Consider the following 23,966-nt stretch of genomic DNA (forward strand, 5'->3'; position numbering starts at 1 on the left):
ATAGCACAGAGCCTAGCACATAGGAGGTGCTTTAATAAATGCTTACTTACTCCCTCCTCAGACACTTAATAGCTTTGCAACCCTGGGCCAAGTAACTTGCCCTCTGTCTCAGTTTCCCCCTCTGTAAAATTGGGCCAATAACAGTACCTATGTCACAGGGTTGTCATAAGGATCAGATGAGATATTTGTAAAGCACCTTACAAACCTTACAACACTATATAAATGCTAGCTACTGTTATTTTAATGTTTTTAATACTTAATTATTTGAAAATGTTATTATTGGTTTTTGTCCATTTTTCAAGGAGGACCAATGACATCAGGAAAGTGATTCAATGACATACAAGTGAATTGGACTGAAGTGAGGAAGAGCTGTGCAAAGTCACCAGCCTCACTTTCTCCTCCAGAGTCATCTGAGTCCAGTGGCAAGATATAGATCAGAACAACCGGAGATGACCCAGGTAAAGTGGGACACCTCAGCCTTTTTGAGCTAAGGTCTTTCCCAGGTCTCAGTTTGAGGCAACTCCCATTCAGTGATTAAGGTTAGGTAAGAAATGAAGCAAAAAACGGCCTCTTTTTTCCTAGCCCCCCAAAAAAAATCAACCTGGGAGGGAAAGACCCTCAGGGTTTCTGGCCAAAACAGAAACAATTGCTATTTACACTCACTCAGAGACATCAAAACCCAAACAAGAACCAAGAGAGGCTTGGGCTTGGGACCTATCAGTGAGAGTCAGATCGATTTGGCTTTAAGGTATGGTCCTTAAAAAAAGAAATCTTGGGGCAGCTAGGTTTCTCGGTGAGTAGAGCGATTCAAGGTTCAAATCCGGTCTCAGATACTTGGCACATTTACTAGCTGTGTGACCTTGGGCAAGTCACTTAACCCCAATTGCCCTGCCTTCCCCCCTCCTCCAAAAAGAAAGAGAGAGAGAGAGAGAGAGAGAGAGAGAGAAAGGAAGGAAGGAAGAAAGAAACAAACAAAGGAAGAAAGAAATCTAGTAGTAAACCATAAGATTTCTTGCAAGGTTTCAGCCATCAAAACTAATAAGTGTCAAAGGCAGGATTCAAATGCAGATCTCTCCTGACTGCAAGTCTTTGCACTATACCAAGCTGCTCCCCCAAGAAAGATCTTTTTCATGACTATATCTGTAATGGCAACCACACTGGCATACCCAGGACAGCTGCTAGTGCAGACTCTTTTATCTGCTTTACTAGGAAAGACAGCTTCTTCAGGGGTCAACAATCTTCTTTAATTAAACAGAAAAAAAAATACAGAAAAGAGAAATAAAGACCAATAGACAGGGCTCTACTGCCTGAATCAAAACTTTACATCCACCACTGAATCCAGAGAGCCTTTACCTCTGAGAAGTCGGGGGGCTCTGAACATACGGCCACTCAGAGTCTCAACCAGGGAACCACATCTTTCTCATAAGCGAGCCCCAAAAGCAAAAGCTCATCTCTCACAATATATACTCTTTTAGCTAACAGGCTCAGTGCCTAATCAGAAATTAACAAAAGGTGTGTAAGCCTTCCTACAAGCAAGCAAGCTTCCCTTAATGGGCTCCACATGAGGCCTATGGATGGGTGGGGAACATCTTATTCCCCATTAACCTTACAATATCTAAAAAGCGCTGCCTACATTGTGAGGAGCTACTCCTGAAACCTGGCTTTCACACAAGGAAAAAAAATCAAAATAAAGGCTTCCTTTGAGAGATGCTGCCTAACGCCAAATATAGTATCCTCCTGGGGGACTGTCTTATTCTACTAAAAATTACTTAATCTGTGATTTGGCTTCCCTACCTTCCTAACTGGCACAGTGGATAGAGTGTTAGGCTTAGAGTTGAAAGACCTGAGTTCAAATCTGGCCTCAGATACTTACAGCTGTGTCACCCTGGACACATTGATTAAGGCTGTATGCCTTAGTTTCCTCGCCTGAAAAATGGGCATCATAAGAGCACCTCCCTCCCAGGGTTGTTGTGAGGATTGAGTGAGGTAATATTTGTAAAGCACTTAGCAGAGTGTCTGGCACATAGTAGAGGCTTAATCAAGCCTTGTTTCCTTCCATCTTATCTCACAGGAAAGAGGAAGAACATGAGAATGGAGTGCAGGACCCCAAAGTTCAATCACTGCCTTTGCCACTTTCTACCCGAGCACCCTGTAATCCAAAATGGCAGACTGATGTGTGGCGTTTTAAGTAGACCCAGCCTCGTATCTTATTCTTTCCCCAATCACGAGAGATTTCCTTCCAGGCATTACCTGCTTTCATCTAATGGCCCAAACCCTTACAATTCTTTCAGATTCATTAAGGATTAATTGACACCTACCTCACTTTTGAGTGATTCAACAGAACTATCTAGGCCTTCTATGACTGTATTAATTGGAGAAGGATTACACTAATAATCTCAAATAAAAACAAAAATGACTTAAGGGCAAAAATCCATTTTGCTCAGTCCATAAACCTAAAGAGAAAAACATTTTCCTGATTCTCACTTTCCCACTAGTTATATTTTTGCCTTGACCTTCTCTAAGGAAAGCAAACCAGAGCATCTCAAATTACTCATCTGAAAATTTTAGATTGCTCATCATAATTACCTAAGTCCCAACTAGAGTTACAATTTTCAAGACCAATATCCTATAGCTAAAGTCTCCAATTCTGACTATTCATCAGGTTTTACAGGAATTCAGAATCAAGCCTATTTCCACTGAGCATTAGAAACATCATAAGCAAATCCAGATTAAGCACAAAATATGAAACCTTGAAAACGAGAGAAGGAAATAAAATGAAGAAACTAGAACGTGTTTAAAAAAAAAACCTTTTGTCACCTTGAAAATAGCAGTGTTGAATAAAGAACCATTTAATTCAACAAATGCCTAAGTATCTAAGTATGCAAGGCACTGTCCTAGGCAAAAACAAGAGGTCTTGCCCTCAAGGAGCTTATATTTTACATCTACGGACAAAATCAATCAACAGTAAGCATTTATTAAAGGGAATTGAGGGGATTAGACAGCAGGTGACAGTGGAAATTGGGTGAACCACACTGACTCCATCTTGCAACTCAATTCTGGAGCTAGTTCAGTTCCTTTCTCTTCAATTATGGGTCTAGTCCAGGGGTGGGGATCCTGTGGTCTGGAGGGCACACGTGGCCTGATTCAGTCTGAATCAGTCAAAGGGCTGCACTTGAGGGCCTAGAGGGCCATAAGTGGCCTCCAGGCCACAGGTTCCCCACCCCTGACCTAGTCTAATTAAATTAAGAGAATTGGGAGAAAATCTTACTGCATTGTTTGAATCTAGCCCTGCATGGCTGGGAAACTGGGCCAGCTCTATCTACTCTTTAGAGACCCTTAACTAAGAACCTAAGTTAAGCTGACCAGAGACCCACTCCGATCTGAAGATGGATTGCAAGGAGTTTTCTCACAATTGTACATCTCAAGCAACCCCATATTTCTTATCTGTACTGATCAGTTATAGCTCCTATGTTCCTTTGATTGTTTACAGACACCTAGAGGGAGTGGGCTACCTCTTTTTCTGATTTCAGGGAACTGTACCTGTTCACTCTCCCCCTCCCAATTTGGAAAGTTCTTAATTTTTCCTCCAATTAAAAATCAGATTGCCTAATTTTGTATCCTGGTCAATCATTTTCTTTTAATTAATTGGTCTTATTTGATTGTTTTTAATGTATAAAAATTGGTCTCCCCCTGTATTTGGGGTTCAGCATCAAAGCTGAGGGGCTTGGTCCTGATTTCTTAAGCGACCAGCATGCATTGCTTCACAAAGCGCTATGCCCAGAAGCCCAGACCTTTGTTTACTCGGTCATTTCATCCATCACCAGTCACACTGTCTGCCAGGGATCGTGCTAAGGACAATCCCTGACTTCAAGGGGGTTACATGGAGGAGCCAACAGGGACCAACGTAAGCCTATAAACAATACATAAAAAAATGAATACAAGGTAGTTTGGGGAGGGGGTTCTCTAGGAATTGGGAGGACCGGGAAAAGCTTCTTGAGGAAAGATGATCAGTCTTACAGAAGGGCATGGATTCCCAGACATAAAGGTGAGGAAGGAATGCATTTCAGGGCACAAAGGCAAAGAGGTGGGAGCTAAAGTATTGTGCATACAGAATACTGAGTAGGCCAGTGTGTCTGGAACACAGAGGGCAAAGAAGGGAGTACAGTGTAAAAAGAAAAGTTAGGGAGGAAGGGGCCAGGTTGGGAAGAGCTTCATTTTTCAAACAAAGGAGTTGATATTTTAACCCGAAGAGCCTCTGTGCTCCCATCACTGTGATCCTAGGCTCCAAATGGTAAGTAGTCACTTGGGTTTGCCCCGTCTTGGGCTTTCCACATCTCCTGGCTATTTTCTTACCATGCCAACTAGGGCACCTCCAACCCAGACTCAAACCCCATCCTCTTCCAAGCTCTTAGTTCTAAATCAACAATCAAATCAATACTACCATTCCTGGACAAGTCCTTTGCTGTATGGCTCCAATGATTTCCTCCTCCTTTCTTCCCCAAAACACCACTTCCTGGCCACCACTCTTAGATACATGTTGTGTTTCCCTATTAGAATTATAAGCCCCTTGAGGACAAGAGATGTCTTGTTTTCTTGCATTTATATCCTAACTATTAATGTGCCGTTTAGTTAATAATAAGTGCGTAATACTGATTTTTTTTTTCATTCCTTCATTCAATTGGGAGCTACCAGAATTTGTTGTAGAGAGTGAAGGTGATCAGAGATGCATTTTAGGAAAGTCACTTTGGCAGCTGTATGAAGGAGGCATTGTAGGGATAGGCCTAAGGTCGAAAGATCAGTTAGGAGACATCCTCCATGGACCAGGCAAGAGGTGATGAAGGCCTGGACTCGAATGATGGCTGTGTGAGTAGAGGGGAGGCCAAACTGAAGAGATGCTGTGGAAGAAGAAATTGCAGGATTGGGTCATGGATTCACTGTGTGGCATGAGGGAGAGAGGTAGCATGGTAGCAAACCCAGGTTACTAGAAGGCTGGTGATGCCCGTTCAGAAGAGGGGAGGATTTACAAGGTAGGCAAGGTGAATTTGAGATGGCTACAGCACTGCCAGCTTGAAATGTCCAACAAGCAATTGGTGAGGCTGGATTAGAACTCAGGAGAGGGATTAAGACTGGATAACTAGTGTATATATGGTGTAGCTTGGGGAGGTCAAGTCATCCACATAGAGATGATAACTGAGCCAATATATAGTATGATTAAAGATGGGGAAAACCAGATTTCATGTAGGAGATGCCACCTGAGCTGTGCTTTAAAGGAAGCTAGACATTCTAAGAGGAAAAAAGAGTGCATTCCACATACTACAGGGGCAAAGCATGAAAGCAGGATTCATGAAGAAAAGTTAACAGGCCAGTCAAGACTGGAAGAAAGAATTTGTAAAAGACAATAAAATTAAGTAAGACTGGAAATGTAGGCAGTAGTCTCATTATTAAGGCTGCTAGGTGGCACAGTGGATAGAGCAACAGGTTTAGAATCAGGAAGACTCATCTTCATGAGTTCAAATCTGGCCTCAGACACTTACTAGCTGTGTGACTCTGGGCAAGTCACTTCACCCTGTTTGCCTCAGTTTCCTTTTCTGTAAAATGAGCTGGAGAAAGAAATAGTAAACCACTGCAGGATCTCTGCCAAGAAAACCCCAAATAAGGTCACGAAGAGTTGTGTGTGACTGAAACAACTTAATAACAAATCTCACTTTATAAATGCTATGCTGAGGAGTTTGTATTTTCTTCCAGAGGCATGGGGAACCAGTAAAGCTGTTTTGGGTGAGGGGTTTTGAGTAGCAAGGGGACATGGGGAGATCTGAGTTTTAGAAATGCTAATGCTGCTGCTATGTGGAAGATGGACTGGCCTGGAGCCAGGAAAGACTGGAGGCAAGATCAGTTAGGAGGCTATAGCAATATTCTAGGTAAAGGATGACGAGGGTATGGACCAAGGTGGTGACTGTGAATAAAGAGAAGGAGATGGAATTGGGAGATATTGAGGTAGAATCGACTGGATATTGAGGAAGAGGAGTGAGAGAGAAGAGTGAAGAGGGATCAGTGGAAGGATGGTAGTATCAACTAGGCAACTGTGCTTAAAAAAGGTGTCACCCCTATTTGTGACCTTCGACCTCCTTGGAATATGTGACCAAGACTAGCAGTGCTAGATCAAAGACAGAGGAGCAAGTTCCCATAAACACCAGAACATATAAACAGGACTCTGTGAATTGAAAACATGGCGACACATTGGATGCTCCCACCAAAGGAGGAACACCTGAGCAAAGTGGTATTTGAATACAATGGAATATTATCACAAGTAAGAAATGGTGGACATGAGGAATCCAATGAAACATGGGAAGCCTCCTATGAGCAAGCAGGACCAACAGAATATGCACAATGACCACCAAAACATCAAGGAACACAATTAAAAGCCATCAGAATTCAGATCCCCGCAACCCATGACCAGTGTTGACCCAAGAAGAGTAAAGATAAAATGTCTCCCTCCTCTCAGTGTAGAGGTGATGGGTTATGAGGACAGAATGAGGCACTCTCTGTTAGAAACAGGACCAGCAATGTAGATCTGGGACAGACGTCAGAGCCCAACCCTCTCATTACAGAGAGGAGGAAACTGAGATTACCTGAAATGGAGTGACTTACCCAAGGCCACACATGCAGCAAACGGCAGAGTCAAAATATGAAGACAAGTCTTTCAATTCTAAGCACAGCCTTCTTCCCACTGCACCACCCTCCTTCCCTGCCCGTATGGTCCATGTGGATTTTTGTTTTGCTTAACTATTACTTCTCAGTTACAAGCCAGGCTATTCAATAACAGCTCCATTTTTTAATTAATAAAAGACTAGTTCAAAAGTTTGCTCTGCCTTAAAAAATATTCCAAAAGAGAAATGCACTACACGCAAAGCAGAATGACAAGAAATCTTTTTTCCAGTCTGACAGGAATAAGATCAAATGTTCCTTCCCATTGCACAAGAAAACCGTACAGCCATCATCTGCCTGACATTTATTGCTAATATGACACACACATAAGGAAGCATGGAGAAAAATACAGTTCATTTTCTGTTCAATCTAGCAGACATTTTTTAAGCCTTTGGAAATTTATAGGAATAAAAAAAAAGATTATTTTTCTTTTAAAGTAGATTCAACCTCTTTATACCTTCAAGAACATCCTTCTCACTGAACATCAAAGAGTCACAAAGGTCCAAGGTCACAAAGGTTGTCAGTGGCTAAACTAGGATTTGAACGCAGGCCTTCTCACTCCAAATCCAGCCCCTGTTCAACTATAACAAGGTGGAAGGGTTATGGCATCTCCTCAATCATCTGCTCCAAATCAAAAGGGGGAGGGGGGAATCATTAATGAAATCTTTAATGTTCTTTGGTGAAAGGTAATATCTGAGCCAGTCACAGTTCAGATTTGGGTAAGATTCTCAGTCTTTTATCTGAGTTTGGCAAAAGCAAGTTACAAGAAGAGTTAGGTCTTTTGTCATTTTAATCTAAAGATCTTTGTCAGTTCTGGCATTGATCTCACCTTAGCAGAGGCTAGGTGGCCCCTCGGTGCAGAGTGCTGGATCTGGAGTCAGAAAGACCTAGGTTCAAATTCAGCCTCAGATATTTACTAGCTCTGTGACCCTGTCCAAGTCACTCAGCCTCTGTCTGCCTTAATTTCAAACCTTATAGTGCTATATAATACTAGGAATACATCTAGTAAGGGGAGAAATGATCTCAAAAACCTAGGATGGTTTCATCATGAACAAGTCAGACCAGATTCACTGTATTTCCTTTTGACAGCATCATATACTAGTAGATGAGATGAATGCTGTGGGTCTAGTCTGCCTAGACATTACCAGAATGCTTGATAAAGTATCTCATATTCTTCTCACAGAGAATATGGGGAGATGCGAACCATAACTGGCTGGATTCAGTGGCTGTATATGGTTCGCTGTCAACACAACAGAAGGTCTTTCTAGCAGAGCACCCTAGTGATGGATCTGTGTCATTTAACAGTTTGATCAATGACTTGGATTAAGACAGAAATGGCACGTCCATCAAATCTGCAGAAGACATTAAGCTGGGAGGGCTGATCAACACACTGGACGACAGAGTCAGGATCCAGAAGGCTCTTGACAACCTAGAGAATGGGACTGAAAAATGAAATTCAATAAGGATGAATGTAAAATCTTGCACTTGAAAATTGATTTTATAAGAACAAGATGGAGGAGGAATGGTGGTGGTTATTGGTGGTGGCATGTTGTGTTTATTCCTCGTTCTCAAAGAGGGGGAGATCTGAGTTTTAGAAATGCCAATGCTGCAGCTATGTGGAAGACGAACCAGAACTGGAACCAGGAAAGCTGGGAAATGATGACGTGACTTGTATTTGACTTGGATTTGAGTGAGGGAGGGCTGTGCAAGGTCACCAGCCTCACTTTCTCCTCCAGAGCCATCTGGGTCCAGTGGCCTGATATTCACCAGGACGACTGGAGATGACCCAGGAGGCATGGACAGACATGGTAGATATGCTGGATAGACAGTAATCTGTCTAAAGAAGATCTGGCAGATTCAGTGGATTGCCAGCTCATGATGAGTCATGGCAGCAGCCAAGAAAGCTACATTAGGAGAACAAGGTTCTAGTGATAAGGAGATGGCAATCCTGCTCTACTCTGCCCCAAGGAAATCAGATCCCATCTAGAATTGGGTGACCAGGTCTGGGCAACCCCAGAGTTTAACAATAAGCTGGAAAGGATCTAGAGAAGTGCAGAAAGAATGGCGAAAAACCTTGAGGCCATGTGACAAGGGTATCATTGGAAAGAATCAGGCACGTTGAGGCTGAAGAAGAGAGGACTTGGGAGATGTGAAAGTTGTTTTCAAGTATGCAGAGAAGAAATCTTCCATATGATCCCAGAATGGAAAACTGGAAACAATGGGTGGAAATGGTAACAACAAATTTAAGTTTTTATAACAACCAAAACACAGCTACGTAGTGCCATGGTGTACAGAACACCAGGCCTGGAGTAAGGAAGACTCATCTTGAGGAATTCAAATCTGGCCTCAGATACTTACTAGCTGTGTGACCCTGGGCAAGTCACTTACCTCTGCTTGCCTCAGTTTCTTCATCTGTAAAATGAGCTGGAGAAGGAAATAGCAAACCATTCCAGTATCTTTGCCAAGAAAATCCTGAATGGGACCACAAAGAGATGGACATGACTGAAACAAATGAACAACAAAACAACCAAAACAGTTGAAAAACAGGATGGGCTACCCCTTCTTGGAGGTCTTCTAGAAGAGTCTGGAAGTCCATTTGTCAGATATTTTGTAGCAGGATCTCCTTTTAGGTATAGGTAGGACTAGACAGCCATGGAGATTCCTTCTAATACTCAAATTCTGGGATTCTGTGTTTGCACACACAAGTACCAGAGTGAAAAGTCTTTTATCCCAGATATTTTCATCATAGCCAAAAAAGGATGAATTATATACAAAACTCCTATAATGTTTTGTGGAGACCAGTACAACAGTACTCTCCGCATGAAAACACTCTTTCTACTAAAGTATTTTAAATAAGCATTGAAAACTAACAGAATTTAAAATTAAATCTTGAAAATTAAAAGACCATCCTCTCTACCTAAACTGTAGCATGGTGTAACAAGACACAAGTCTGAAAGTCAGAACACCTGGGTTCTATTCATGGCTCTAAGGCTAGTTATCTGATCCCTTACCCTCACTGAGCCTCAGTGTCCCCATCTGTCAAATTGGAATCCTAATACCTGTCCCACAGAACCAGTGTAGGTCCTACAGAAATAAGTTATGATTCATAGCTATTTGAGAACAAATTACTTAACTTCTCGGGGGCTGAATTTCCTTATCTCTAAAATGGAACAGGAAAAATTCAACCAACTTCACATTTGAGAAATGGAAGTATATACAAGACATGGCATGACAGATTGTGATTATGTTGAACTTTGCCTATGGAATTTATTACATCAGTTAGACATTTTCCAAAGCTTACAACTCACTACAGGATGAAAGCTAGGGCCGTCAGGAGGAAAGCACTGGGACTCAGTAAATATGAATGTGGCATAACAGGAAAAGCCCTGGATTTGGCATCAAAGGACCTGACCTCAAATCCCTGGTCTGCTCATTGCTATCTGCTTGACCTGTGCCATTGGACGATATGACCTCTGGGGTAGGACAGTATCCTAACCTATCCCCTAATAACAGATTAGGTTAGTTTTTCTTTAAAAAGTATTGATTCTTATCTTCTCCCTTCCTCCTCAAAGTCTAAAAATGGGATAAATGACAAAAAGTATGAATAAAAATTTTAAAATACAGATAAATGAATGAATAAATGAATAAGTGAATGAATGAATAAAAGTAAATAAAGTACTGGGACATTCCTTGAAACTTAGTTGGCTCAGACGACTAAGGGCTCACGACATTGACATCACTTTCTTCATCAGCTAAATACAGAACAATAACGAGGACCTGAGGAAGGCAGAGACAGGTTGGGCTGGTGGATCCCAAAGGGCAATGCAAATAAGGGAGCCTTGCTCAGCTGAATAAACTCAAGGTGTCCTCCTATCTAGAGACAGGGTGCACGAGCAGCACCAGCAGCACCACCACCACCCAAAAAAAGAAGAGAACCAAATGAAGGCCAAAACAAATTACATCTAAGCCAGGATTGCTTTGCATATCCTTCTCCTTCTAATGCTAAGCAAATCTGTTGGTTAACCATTGAATGACTTAGGCTCGGCCCATTTTATTCCAATACCGAACCTAGACTACTTGAGGACTGGCCAGAGTCAGGTCCAACCCAGAACAACCTCCAAGGTTCATCCTAACTCTAAATCTATATTTTCCTCTAGGTAAGTCACTGTACCTAGAATGAAGGGACTGGCTGTATAAACAATTTGACCTTGTGATATGACCATTAGGCTTACAATTTCAGAGATCCAAGGAGGAAAAGGACCCATATGTATAAAAATATTTATGTCACCTTTTTTGTTACAGCAAAAAAAGGTAAATTAAGAGGATACCCATCAACTGAGGAGTGACTGAATAAATTATGGCATGTTAATGTAAAGGAATACTAATGTGTCATAAGATGATGGAAGGGATGATTTCAGAAAAACCTGGGAAGACCGGTATGAACTGATTCAAAGCAGTCTACATAATATTAAAGACAGACAACTTTGAAAGACTTTTTATCAATACCATGGCCAACGGTGGTTCAAAAGAACCGATAATGAAGCATCCTACCTATTTCCTGCTAGACAAGCAAAGGATTCAACATACAAAATAAGACACATATTTTTGGACAAGACTTATGTGGGAATTTGTTTTGCTGGACTCTGCATACTTGTAATGAGAGTTCTGGGGTTTTTTTGCAATTGGGGTAGAAAGGAGAGAGGATTAGAGATAAAAGTTCACCTTCCCACCTCTACACCCCCAAAAAAGAAAAGAACCAAATGAGGCCAAAACAAAATACACAGAAACCAAGATTACTTTGAAAGTTACATGCTGAATTATAAGGTGTATCTATAATTTTTAATTTATTACTATTTAAAGATTATCCATATTTATTATATGTACATATGATAACAGCAAGCTCTTCATAATAGAATTCATATTTTCACCCAAGTACAAATAGATAAGCCTTCTAGCTGCTCTGGTTCACAACTGGCAGACCATGATGGGCAACTCACAGACAGGAAAGCTTCATTCTGCTCAATCAATGTACATCATTATCATCATCAATAAGCATTTATTAAGCACTTACTGTGTGCCAGGCACTGAGCTAAGTAAGTTCTGGGGATACCAAGAAAAGAAAAAACAGAGAGATGATGACATGACTTGCAATTGACTTTGACTTGAGTGAGGGAGGGCTGCGCAAGGTCACCAGCCTCACTTTCTCCTCCACAGCCATCTGGGTCCAGTGGCCATATAGTCATCAGGATAACTGGGGATGGCCCAGGATGCACTGGGAGAACCTGACCCTTTTAGGCTAAGATCTTTTCAGGTTCTCACTTTGATTGAGGTAATGCTCATTCAGTGAATAGGGCTCTTTTAAAAAGTGAGCAAGGGATAGCCTCTTTAATTAAAAAAAAATCATCAAACTGGGAAGGAAAGACCCTCAGGGTTGCTGGCTAAAAGTGAAACGGTTACCATAGACATTCACTCTTAGCCAGGAGGGCCCAAAAAAGTAGCCGCTAAGCGGTGCTTGGGCAGGGACCTAGTGTTGTCCAATCTATGAGCTCCTGAGTGAAATGGGTTTAACATTTGGTCTTTGAGAAAGAGGCTAGGGCAGAGCCTGTGTCTCTGCCTCTGAGTTCAAGTAATCTACCAGCCTCAACCTCCCTGACAGCAGAAACTAGAGTCATATATCACCGACATGCCCAACTGTGAAGGGCTTTTAAAAGCAAAATATATCATTTTACATTTGACATAAATTGTATATACTGAATTTTACTGAGTAGAGAATGGGGGGCAAAGGGAGGGTCTGTGTTATGGTCAGATCTATATTTTAGGAAGATCAGTTTGGTTACTGAATGGGAGATGGATGGACTGAGACAGGGAGAAAAATCCCTCACTTCATCTAATTATTGCGAATGGTCCAAGGGGGCAGCTGTGTGAAATGGAGGAAAAGGGAATGATTTGAAAAACATCATAAAGGAAGACTTGGTGATAGATTAGACATGGGGAGTAAGTAAGTGCAAAGGGGAGCGGAGAATAATGCTGGAGGTTGTCGCTATGGCAACTGGGAAGATGATGATACCCTCAACAGCAATACAGTCAAACAATGTTTTCCCTCCCACGGCTAAGGAAATCTCCTTTTATTAACTGTCGGATGACCTCCAGGCATCTCATTTCATTCCAATATCAAACATAAACTACCAGACCAGATCGGGTCAGGTCCAGACCAGAACACCCTCATTCTTCAAAGGAAAAAAGTGAAGCCCAGAGAGGCTGAATAACCTTAGAGCTTTAGCATAATGCTTTCAATGCTTAATAAATATTTGTTGATTACCTGATGGGCTGACCAAACTTAAAAAGGACAATTTGGTTAGCATGCCTCTTCTTGTTCATTCTTTCACATCCAATGACGCCATGGGCAGCAGGGTCTTATGAACACAACAGGCCTAAAGGAGGAAGATATTTCTTCTTCCCAGTCTGAGGCCACATCTCTTTCCTCATTCTCTCATTAGGGCGTCTCCTCCCACTTCAACGCATCCATTTGACCTTTCAAGACAAGGCAATTCATGAATTTCCTGACCTTATTCTGCTACTGTGAGGGTCCACAGGAACCATCTGTGTCCTTATGTGCTTGATACAAGGCATTCCTGCACCTCAGCGGTAGCAACAGAAACCAGATTGAGTCACCAACATGGCTGGCCCATATCCAAGACTGATTCAGGGGGCTGGCTCATTTTACTTTCAGAATCACAACCTCTTAAAAGGCAGCAAAGCAGACCATGCAGCCCTTGCTGACACTGGAGAACAGGGTAACAAAATTAAATAAAAAGTTTCTATCCAAGAAAGGAGTCCCCGAGTCCAAACACCAGTTCTGTGCTTGGCCCAGTGCGGGCATACAGTAGGTGCCTAATAAATGCTTATAGATTGGCTGTCATTTGGTAACTATATGGTCCCGGGCCTGCCTCTCCAACTACAAAATAAGGGAGTTGGATTAGATGACCTTCAAGTTCCCTTTTGCCTTTAAAACTTTGTAAGTTTAGAGAAATCTGCAATTCATTTACCATCATTTACTAGCCATGTTCAGATTCACTGACCAGGATTCTTTCTGATAAATAGGGATAGGATGATGGCACATTGTGAGCTGGGAGTGACCCTAGAAATTATCTAATCTAAGCCCCAGTCCCTCCTTATTTTAGAGATGGGGAAACTGAAGCTCCAAAATGGGAAAGTGTCTTGGCCAAGGTGCCATAGGTAGGAAACAGCAAAGTGAGGATTTGAACTCAGTTCCCCTGACTCCAAATCCAGTGTTCTTTCCACTACACTATGCCGCCTCTTGCTGGGGCAACTAGGTGGTGCAGCGGATAGAGCACCAGCCATGGAATCAGAAGGTTTTGTTGTTGTTTGGTCATTTTCAATCACATCAGACTTTCTGTGACACCATTTGGGGAGTCAGGAGGACTTGAGATCAAATTTGACCTTAGATACTTCCTAGCTGTGTGACCCTGGGCAAGTCACTTAGCCCTGTTTGCCTCAGTTTCCCCATCAGTAAAATGAGCTAGAGAGGGAAACAGCAAACCATTCCAGTATCTCTGCCAAGAAAACCCAAAATGGGCTCACCAAGAGAAGGACAGTCTCTAAAGACTCTCCCACCCCTATGATCCTACTTTCTTATTCTCCACCATTCTGTTCTAGCTGACCATACGATTTAGTAGCTTGATTCTACCAGAAACCATGGCTGTTACATGGGTCATATTGTGTTATCCATTAACTGCTTTATGGATCTTATCTCCGCCACAAGATAACAAGGTCCCGGTGAAAGGGGATCACTCATCTTCCTGATGTCATGGTCCTCTTTGAGAACCAAGGACAAACAACAACCAAGAGATAGCACAGGGTAGTAGGCAAAACTGGAATCAGATAGAACTGGGTTGTAATGGTTTGGTTGTTGTCCTTCATTCTCAAAGAAGACCAAAATGACATCACTATGCTACAGTCAAGTTTCAATGTGTCCGACTGTGGCTGATCTGACCCTTACTTAGCTGTGTGACCCTGACCAAGTCGCTTCATCAATCTGAGACTGGGTTTCCTCATGTGTAAAACTGGGACACCAATTAGGTCAAGTAAAATAAGGCACATAGAGTGGTACTACATATATGCTATCAATACTCTGCTTATTCCACCATGACGGCTCACGAATACTGTGTTTGACTGTGTCATTTTTAAAATATTTATTTTTACTTTAAAACTTTCAGTTCCACAAGCTTTTGAGTTTTAAATTTTCTCCCCCCCCTCCCCTCCCCCCTCCCCAGGATGGCATGCAGTCTGATATAGGCTCTACATATACATCCATACTAAACATATTTTCACATTAGTCAAGTTGTAAAGAAGAATTAGAACCAATGGAAGAAACCATAAGAAAGAAGAAACAAAACAAAAGAGAGAGAGAACAAATAGTATACTTAATGACTAAGCTTGACCCCAGAGATTAGGTAGATTAGATAGAATGCACCTCCCATCTCTTCTTTGGGGTATGGTGGGGACCGTAGGTGTGAAACATTGCATATACCATCTGACTAGGTTGATGTGTGCTTAGTTTTGCTGAACCCTCTTTCACACACACTCTCACACACACACACACACACCCTTCCTCTTTTATTCTTTGTGAGAGAAGAGAGCTCTCTTTGGAAGAGAAAGAGGCAGAGAGAGAGAGAGAGAGAGAGAGAGAGAGAGAGAGAGAGTTGTAACTGAAGGCAAAGAAAAAATAAACGCATCACCGAATTTTAAAAGGAATTCACATATTTTGAAATGTTTGTCAACTGAGGCCTCAGAGTAAATTCTTGCACATTTGTTCCTGTCTCCAGTCTTTCTTCCTGGCTGAACTCTCTACTACTTCTTGGTCTGTGTCACTAGGCCCGAGAGCCACACCTTGGTCTGGGGCCGGTATCTGCCCTGCTAGAAGGGAGAACACAAAATCTCCCAGACCATTTGAGCATTTATCTTCAGAAGGCCTTCCATATGCAATATAATAACATCATTATGTGGTAGGAAGGCAGTTCAGGGCTGTCATTTCAGCCACTTAGTGATAGACCATAGAAGCACATTTCCACTATCACAATTGCTACATAATTGTTTCTACAGTGTATTTCTACAACTTTGCAAAGTGCTTTGCATATAATATCCCATTGGAACCTCAGGTTTCTCCCTATACCAGTCTTTGCTCCTCTTCAAGATGAGTGTGACCAAGTCACAATCCCCCCACATCAGTCAACTTCTGTGGCTCTTTATGGCCTCTAAGAACAAACATGGAATCTTCTAACTAGCTTTTAATGCCATTTATAACCTGGCCCCTTCCTAGCTTTCCAGTTGTTTCTCTGTCTTATTCCTTCCCAGACACATACTCCACAATCCAATGATACTGGTCTCCTTTCACAAGACACTTCATCTTCCGACTCTGTTTTCACTGACATTTCACTGGAATCCTGGAAGCAAGTGGGAGCAGCTATTCCCAGTACAAGTGGGGAAGCACCCAGGTTTCCAAGGTCCCTGACACTCCATCCTGATATACCATAGATAGTCCTAAAGATCCAGCTCTCTGAAGCTCAAAGACCCAAGAGGTAGACATCAGCCAACAACCTGTAATAAGACCAGGCAGGGTTGTCCATCCCACACAAAAGCCCAGCACAGGGTGGAATCTGGTCCTGGCACAAAGCCCCAGGTCAGGAACGAAAACTGAATGAAGAATAAATGGAATAAAGAATAAAGAAAGAAAGAAAGAATAAAACTATAAATGAATAAAGAAAATTCCCGCCACTATAAAGAATTACTGGAGACAGAGATACCAAAAATTCTAATCTAAGAGAGAGTAATGTCCTAACAACTCCAAGCAGAGACTCAAATAAAAAAAAAAGAATTCATTTTTCCCAAGAACTGCATGAATACCTAGAAGAAATGAATCAAAAGATAAAAGCTCTGAAGGAAAGAATTAGGATTAGAAAAGGTTGCTTATAACAGAAAGTAATAAACTTTACCCAAATAATGGACTCCCTAAATATCAGAATAGGCCAAATAGAAATCGATGACATCAAAGAGTAAATATTAAAACAAAATCAAAAGACTGAAAAACTAAATAAAATGTAAAATATCTGATATTGCAAATAACTGACCTAGAAAACAGGCCAAGAAGAGATCACTTAAGAATCAAGGGACCTATCAAAAACCATGATATAAAAAAAAAAGTGCTCAGACCCTACATTCAAGAAATCACAAATGAAAACTACCCACACCTATTGAAAACTGAGGGCAAAGTGAAGATAGAAAGAATCCCACCAATCACCTCCTGAAAGAAATTCCAAATGATAAGTCCCAGAAATGGCACAGCCCAAATCCAGATTCCCGTATCAAAGGAAAAATACTACAAGTATCCAGAAAGAAGCAGTTCAAGTGCCAAGGAAGAACAATCAGGATGACACAAGACCTAGCATCTTCTACTATAAACAAAACAAGATCTTGGAATAACAGTATCCTAAAAAGCGAAAGATACAAACTTACCACGTGGCTTAACTCGGGTAACTACAACGCTGAGTATAGTCCTATGGGGGAAAGAATGGATCTCTATTGGAACAGAGGTCTTTCAAGTAGATCTGATGAAAAAGCCACAGCTGAGTGAGAAATTTCTTTTTTGTATGGCTTCTGCACTGAAACTTTTTTCCAATTACACACAAAAACAATTTTTAACATTCGTTTTTTTAAAATTCGGAGTTTCAAATTCTCTCCTGCCCTCTTTCTCTTCCCCCCTCACTGAGAAAGCAAGTCATTTCATATAGGTTATACACGTGCAGTCACGCAAAACCTATTTCCATGTGTCATGTTGTGAAAGAAAACACACAGGACCTCTCCCCCCCAGAAAAAAAAACCACCAAGAAAAATAAAGTTTAAAAAGTCTGTTTCAATCTTCATTCAGACTCCTTCAGTTCTTTCTCTGGAGGTGGATGACATTTTTCATCAGGTGTCTTTCAGAAGAGTCTTATATCATCATAATGCTGAAAATAGCTAAGTTATTCACAGTTGATGAGTAGGAAATTTCAAAAGTAAATTTATTTAAGCAACTGAAAGGAGATGAATGGTGATGCCATGCAAACATTCTAATGCAGAAGACACAAGTATCTCTCCAGAACCATAACGTCTTGATTTTTTGAGAGTTAAATAAAAATATTTAACTGAGGGCCTATGGGTTCTGAGAAGGGAAAGAGAACAGCGGGTAAAGGAATATAGTAGTACAGAAACGGAGGAAGAAGAGGGTAGAAGCTGAAATGTCTCATAATTAAGGGAGAAGAAGGCCAGGATTCCAACTCAGGTCTGGTGATTCTAAACACAGGATTCTTGGCACTACGAGTCAGCTGTGTCTGTGCATCAGACGTCCTTGAATTAATTCACTGTTGTAGGAGAAAACAAGAGCTACGTTATGTACATGGTTGGCTAAAGGTTGGTTATAAACTAGAACTTCCTTAAGGACACAAAGGTTCCTTTCATGGGGTTTTAATATAATAGACAAAGAAGCACCATATTTCCAAAATACGAAGTAAAGGAAAAAAAGAGGGTAAACTGAGGTTAGCTTTGCTCACAGACTTGAGGCACAGATCATATATGGAGTCTAACACAGAAGCCTCAATACAACAAAGACCTCAGAAAAGAGGGGAGAGAAGTAATGGTCAAAGGGAAATAGTCCTGAGGTGGGAAAGATCATTCTTGGGGCTGTTATCTACCTTATACTCATGGTTTCCCATGCCCCTAATGCACTGCTTTCTCATCTCTGCCTCAGAAAATCTCTAGCTTCTTCCAAAGTATAAATCAGGTTCTACTTTCTCCGGAAGGCTTTTCCTGATTTCACCCTCTCCTCCCTTAGCACTTTCTCTCTCTTTGAAGCTATTTTATATTTTGTTCAGTTGTTTCAGCCACGTCCAATTTCCCCGTGACCCCATTTGGGGTTTTTTTGGGCAGAGATACTGGAATAGTTTGCCATTTCTTTCTCTAGCTAATTTTACAGATGAGGAAACTGAGGCAAATAGAGTTCAGTGACTCACCCAGGGTCACACAGCTAGTAAGTGTCTGAGGCCAGATCTGAACTCAGGAAGATGAGTCGTCTGGATCCAGATTGTTTCCTATTTGTCTCTGTATCCCCAGCACCTACCACAAGGCCTGACAAACAGCAGCTTCTTGATAAACCATTTATTGAACTGAACTGATTTGTATTTGTTGAGGTGAATTAATTTACATCAGTCAACAAGAAGTCAACGTGCATTTATTAAGCCCCTACATGTGCCAAGGGCTGTACAAAATGCTGGGGATACAAAGAAAGGCAAAAAAACAGTCCCTAATCTCAAGAATCTCACAATCTAGACACAGCACGCAAACAACTCTGTGTAAACAAGATCTGCAGATGAATTGGAGACCCCAACTATTCATTCAAGGTGCGTTTATTAAGCACTTCTTTGTGCCAGGCTCTATGCTAGGAAAAACAGTCCTGGCCATCAAGAAGCTGACATTCTACCAACCTCACACAAAAAAGTCAATGGCTTTGGAGGCAAAGCCTGGGGTCGGCCTTGTCTCTGAAGCTTACAACCTCATGGCCTTGCAGGAGTCACTCCCTGGCCTTTGTTTTCTCCATCTGTGAGGCCAAAGGCTGGACAAGATGCTCCCCAACGTCCCTTCCAGCTGATAATGCTCCCTCCCTTCTATGGATGGCTGTGTTGCAGAACAACGATGCCTTCAGACCTCTGATGGACGGTGTGTGATGGGTTGGCCATTGGCTCCCACGCTGCCCACAATCCCTGTGTCTTCCCTGAATTTTAGCAGCTGTCCCTTCTCTCTGCAATGGTTTGGCCTCCCCAATACCAAAAAACACCTCCTAATCATCTGCTCCTAATCTGTGTTGGGCTTAAAAAACAAATTGCCAAGATTCAGACACACACACACAAAAATTGTTTCACATTTGTAATTTTTATTACAAGATAGGAGTAGAATTCAGGGGTAAAGCAAATGCAGATTCCAAGGAATGTCCTGAGGACCTCCTCCAGGAAAGCAGGGAATGTGTCTGGTGTCATAAAAGGAACTGGCAGCATCTGTTTTAGATTCTGAGCAGCGTGATTGCTTTTTTCCTGGTTCTCAAGTGCATTATGGATCACTGAGCTCTGGATAGGTGAAGGGTACATGAGGGAGAGAAAGAGGCGGGTGGGGGGAGAGGGAGGGAGGGCAGGAAAGGCAGGGGAGAGAAGGAGGGAGGGAGAAAGGGAGAAAAGGAGGGAGGGAGAGAGGGGGAGGGGAGGAGGGAGAGGGAGGGAGAGAGGGAGAGAGGGGGGGGCGGAAGGAGGGAGAGATAGAGAAAAAGAGGAGAGAAGAGAGGAGAGGAGAGAAGAGAAGAGAGCTTCCAAACAAGTTTCCATTTGAGGAGAAGCGATTTAAGTGCAGGGTGAGCCCCAATTAGGAGGAAAAAACCCAACTGCTCAAGTCAAGTTCAAACTGGGACGATCTGAACACAATGTTTGCCTTTGGCTTTACAAATCTCCAAGTGCCACCGAACTGCCAGCTCTCGTCATCCTCACCATTAGCATGACATTTTAGTGGTAAGAAATGAGATGAGGCGTTCATTTCTTAAATTCCAGAATTTTAGAGCTGAAAGGAACTTCAAGGTTGTTCTTGTCCTTATTTTTCACAGAGGAGAAACACGAAGTGATTCCTCCAAGGTCACGGCTGTACCCCCAAGCAGAGGTAGAATTAAGGTCATGAGGGCTGGGGTGGGGTAAGGGTGGCCAGCATTGGGGAGAGGGGGTCTTTACCTTCTCTGTGTCCTGGCCCCCTCTGGCAGTTAATCAATCTAGGAAAGCCTATGGACCCTTCTCAGAATCATGTTTTTAAGTGCGTAAGATAAACCAAAAAGGACTATGCAGGAAACCAATTATGCTGAAATACAGTTACCAAAATGAGATAAAATAAAGAAGCAAGCTCACCAACTCCAGGTTTAAAACTCCCATCTAGTCCAACAGCTTCATTTTACAGGTACAGAGAGATTAAATGACAGAGAGATTAAATTAAAGGATGACACGAGGAGCACGAAGCAGAATCTAGTGCTTCACACTCCATTTCCCACACTGCTTTCATGTCCTCTCATTGATCCCCCCCAACAGGGTAGAGGGAAGTGGACTTAAAAAAGATGAACAATGGGTTCTGGTCCCACGTGACCTTGGACCAATCTCAAATGCCTCATCTGTAACAAAGTATATAATACCTGCTCTGCCTAAAAGGAATGGATGAGGCCCTCTTTAAGCCACAGTATACAAAGGCCGAATGGTGCCAGATGACCTGGGTTCTAATCTGGCACTTACTGCCTGAGTGACTTTGGACAAGTCATTCCCTCTCACTGGGCCTCCTCATAAAATGGGGAGTTTGAACTTAGATGACCTTAAAAGGCCCTTCCTGTTCTAAATCTTGGGATTCAATGACTCCTAGCCCAGAACTCTTTCCATCGCCTTTGACTCGGATGTTGCCAGACCAGCTGTTTGTTATCATCTTACAAATGAGATAATCAAGGCCCAGAGAGACGAAGTACAAAGTCACACACTGATCTACAGAGATGGTGACCCCAATATCGAAAAGCATATTTGACTTCTGGCTAAGGGAAACTGGGAAATTCTTCTCTCTCCTGGAATCCTGGATCTGTGGCCACTTGAAGGTGATACCTTCCAACAATCATACAAAGACTGAAACAAATATCTTTGGTTTCTTCAATTCCAAATTAACAGAGATGAACCACAAAAGAGAGCTCACAGCCCACTTGGGCACCAGGTGCCACAAGGAACCAGTCACCAACTGCTTAGCCACAGGGCCATGCTAACTGAGCTTTCTTACCTCCAGAAAAGTCCCTCTTCATGGAGGTTCATATGGAACCAAAATATACAACCCAACCTTATTGCCAACCATTTGGGCAGCAGATGCTTGAAAAATCAAAGCCCTCTTCACAGACGGAGGCAAGGCCAGGCTTGGCTGGGACTCCCCTCCCTTCCTGAAAAGCAGCTGAGAATACATCTTCCCTGCTGGACCAGAATACCTCAGGACCTCTGAAGAGCAAGGAACTGTTGTGTTTTTTTGGTTTAGATCACCAAGGGGTTGGAGGTGGGGCAGGGCAAGGAGAGATAGACACACAGAGAGTGAAGGGGAGAGGAGGGAGGGAGGGAAGGAAGGGAGGGCTCTTTGCCTAGAAGACAAGTTTTGAAGTTTCTTAGGGACACATTTGCAACCTTTCCCTGGGACAATACGGAGGGATAACTGCTTCTGGAAAGTCAAGTTCAATGCTAATCAGTGTGAGGGCATAAAAGGGAAGGCAAGGGGGATACTGATGCTCCTGTTTCCCTAAAGGTCAAATCCTGCTGGAGTCAACCTGGATCCCGGCATCCACCTGCTCCTTTCCAAGAACCTCAGCCTAGGTGGCCACAGCGGGAAGAAAAAAATTCACTAATGTTAATACGCAGAAAATCCTCCAGACCCTTACCGAAACCGTTTGAACGGAGCAAACGCTCCAATCCCCGGAAAGAAAAGCGCCTGGCCCTAAGCAGACAGTCAAAACAAAGATCTGCCCCACTGAACTGAAAGCGAGCTCGGCAGCAGCCCCGCCCCATCGCGCACCGGGAGGTAGCTAGGCGAACTAGCTCCCTAGACCACCCTCCAGATGAAACGCTGGCCGGGGAGGGGTGGACGCTGATCGGGAAGGATGGGACGAGAGTGGACGCTGGCCGGAGCCGGGCTCAGCTCGGGGCGCCCCGCTGCACGCCGGCAGCACTCACCCTCCGTGCTCCGCTTGGCCTCCCTGTAGCGCTCCCACAGATAACTCTTCATGTCCGCGGCAGCTCCGGCCGCCGTGCAGAAGCCCCTGGCACTGCAGCTGAGGATCGCGGCGGCCGGAGCGGGAGCCGGGACTCCCCAAAGGCAGCCGCCCAGCAGACCTCGCAGCGCTGCCGCTGCCGCCCGGCCGCCCAGCCAGGGTCCGGCCGCCGCTGCCATGCTGCCAGTTGCGGCCCGGCTGCCCGAGCTCTGTCTGCCCCAGAGCTCCGGCCGCACGTCTGCACCACCCCGGGTGCCTGGCAGCAGCTGCGTCTGCAAGCACGTGGCGGCTCCGCTGGGCCGGGGCGGGGCGTTCGGGGCCCGGGGCCACGTAGCCTCACGCCTGCTACGCGGGGGGCTCCCGGGCTCCCCCGAGAGGCCAGCTGAAGTCACTTCCTCGCGGCAGCGGGAGCGGCCTCAGTGGCAGCGGGGGCCTTCGCTCCTCCGGCGCCTGGCGCACGGGAGGCGGTGGTTTGGGGAGAGCCTCCGGGCATTGGTGCAAGGTGGCACCGAGGGCGGTGCGGGGAGGCTGGGCCAGGGTCGCCTCGGGAGCCAATACAGAGACCGGGAGTAGAGAGAGCGACAGCGCCCGTGGCTTCCTCCACTCCCCCCGCCCCTCCGGGCACCAGCCTTGGAAACGCGAGCTGGGTCTGGGGAGAAGCCCGCAAAGAAGAGCTCAGCCTCGAACCCCCGAGGCTGCAGCTGGCTGGGAGCCAGGAACGCCTGCTCCCCGCCTTCTCCAACGCGCCCACCCTCCCCGGGCTACGAGGCAGCCCTCAAAGCTCCCCTGTGCTCGCTGCTTCTGGCATTCAGCTTAAGGGGATGAAGTCAGCCTGCACCCAGAGGTGCCAAGAAAAAGGAAGTTAGTGCTGGGGCCGAGAACCCTGGATGGGGACCAGAAACCCGAGCTCGAAGGTGTGTGGCCTCACCTCCCGGGATGCCCATTCCTAACCCTAATTTCCAAGCATTGCAACATCCTCCATTCATACAAAACACCCGAGGGTGGGATTGAGGACCAGGGTGCAAATACCATCTCCGTTGCCTGGAACCTTGTGTAGGTCACTTCTCCCTGGACTTCCATTTTCTAAGCTGTAAAATTAGGCCTGGATGGCCTCTGAAGTTTCTTCCAACTCTAAATCTTCATCCCACAGTCCTCAATGTCAAAATGATTTTAACTTAACAGTAATGATGTCGGCGTCATTGTTTGGTCATTTTTATTCCCGTTGACTCCTGGGGTTTTCTTGGCAGGGATACTGGAATGGTTCGCCATTTCCTTCTCCAATTCATTTTACAGATGAGGAAACTGAGGCAAACAGAGTTAACTGACTTGCCCAGGGTCACACGGCTAGGAAGTGTCTGAGGTCAAATTTGAACTCAGGTCTTCCTTACTCCAATCCCATCGCTCT

The 23,966-nt window shown here is 43.8% G+C and overlaps 1 protein-coding gene across 2 annotated transcripts in view; it reads right to left on the reverse strand.

The window, feature by feature from the left end:
- The window catches only part of NT5DC3 (5'-nucleotidase domain containing 3), a 74,428-nt gene extending 51,563 nt beyond the window's left edge, over positions 1 to 22,865 (reverse strand). Inside the window, exon 1 of one of the 2 annotated variants that reach the window (XM_036760306.1) lies at positions 22,524 to 22,865. In XM_036760306.1, the coding sequence (XP_036616201.1) occupies positions 22,524 to 22,740 (217 nt within the window). In that variant the 5' untranslated portion in view covers positions 22,741 to 22,865. The remainder of the gene's footprint in view (positions 1 to 22,523) is intronic. The other variant, XM_036760305.1, reaches the window with a different exon arrangement.
- Between the last annotated feature and the right edge of the window lie 1,101 nt (positions 22,866 to 23,966).

Source organism: Trichosurus vulpecula, chromosome 5 (genome assembly GCF_011100635.1).
Source record: "Trichosurus vulpecula isolate mTriVul1 chromosome 5, mTriVul1.pri, whole genome shotgun sequence".
Classification (NCBI taxonomy): domain Eukaryota; kingdom Metazoa; phylum Chordata; class Mammalia; order Diprotodontia; family Phalangeridae; genus Trichosurus; species Trichosurus vulpecula.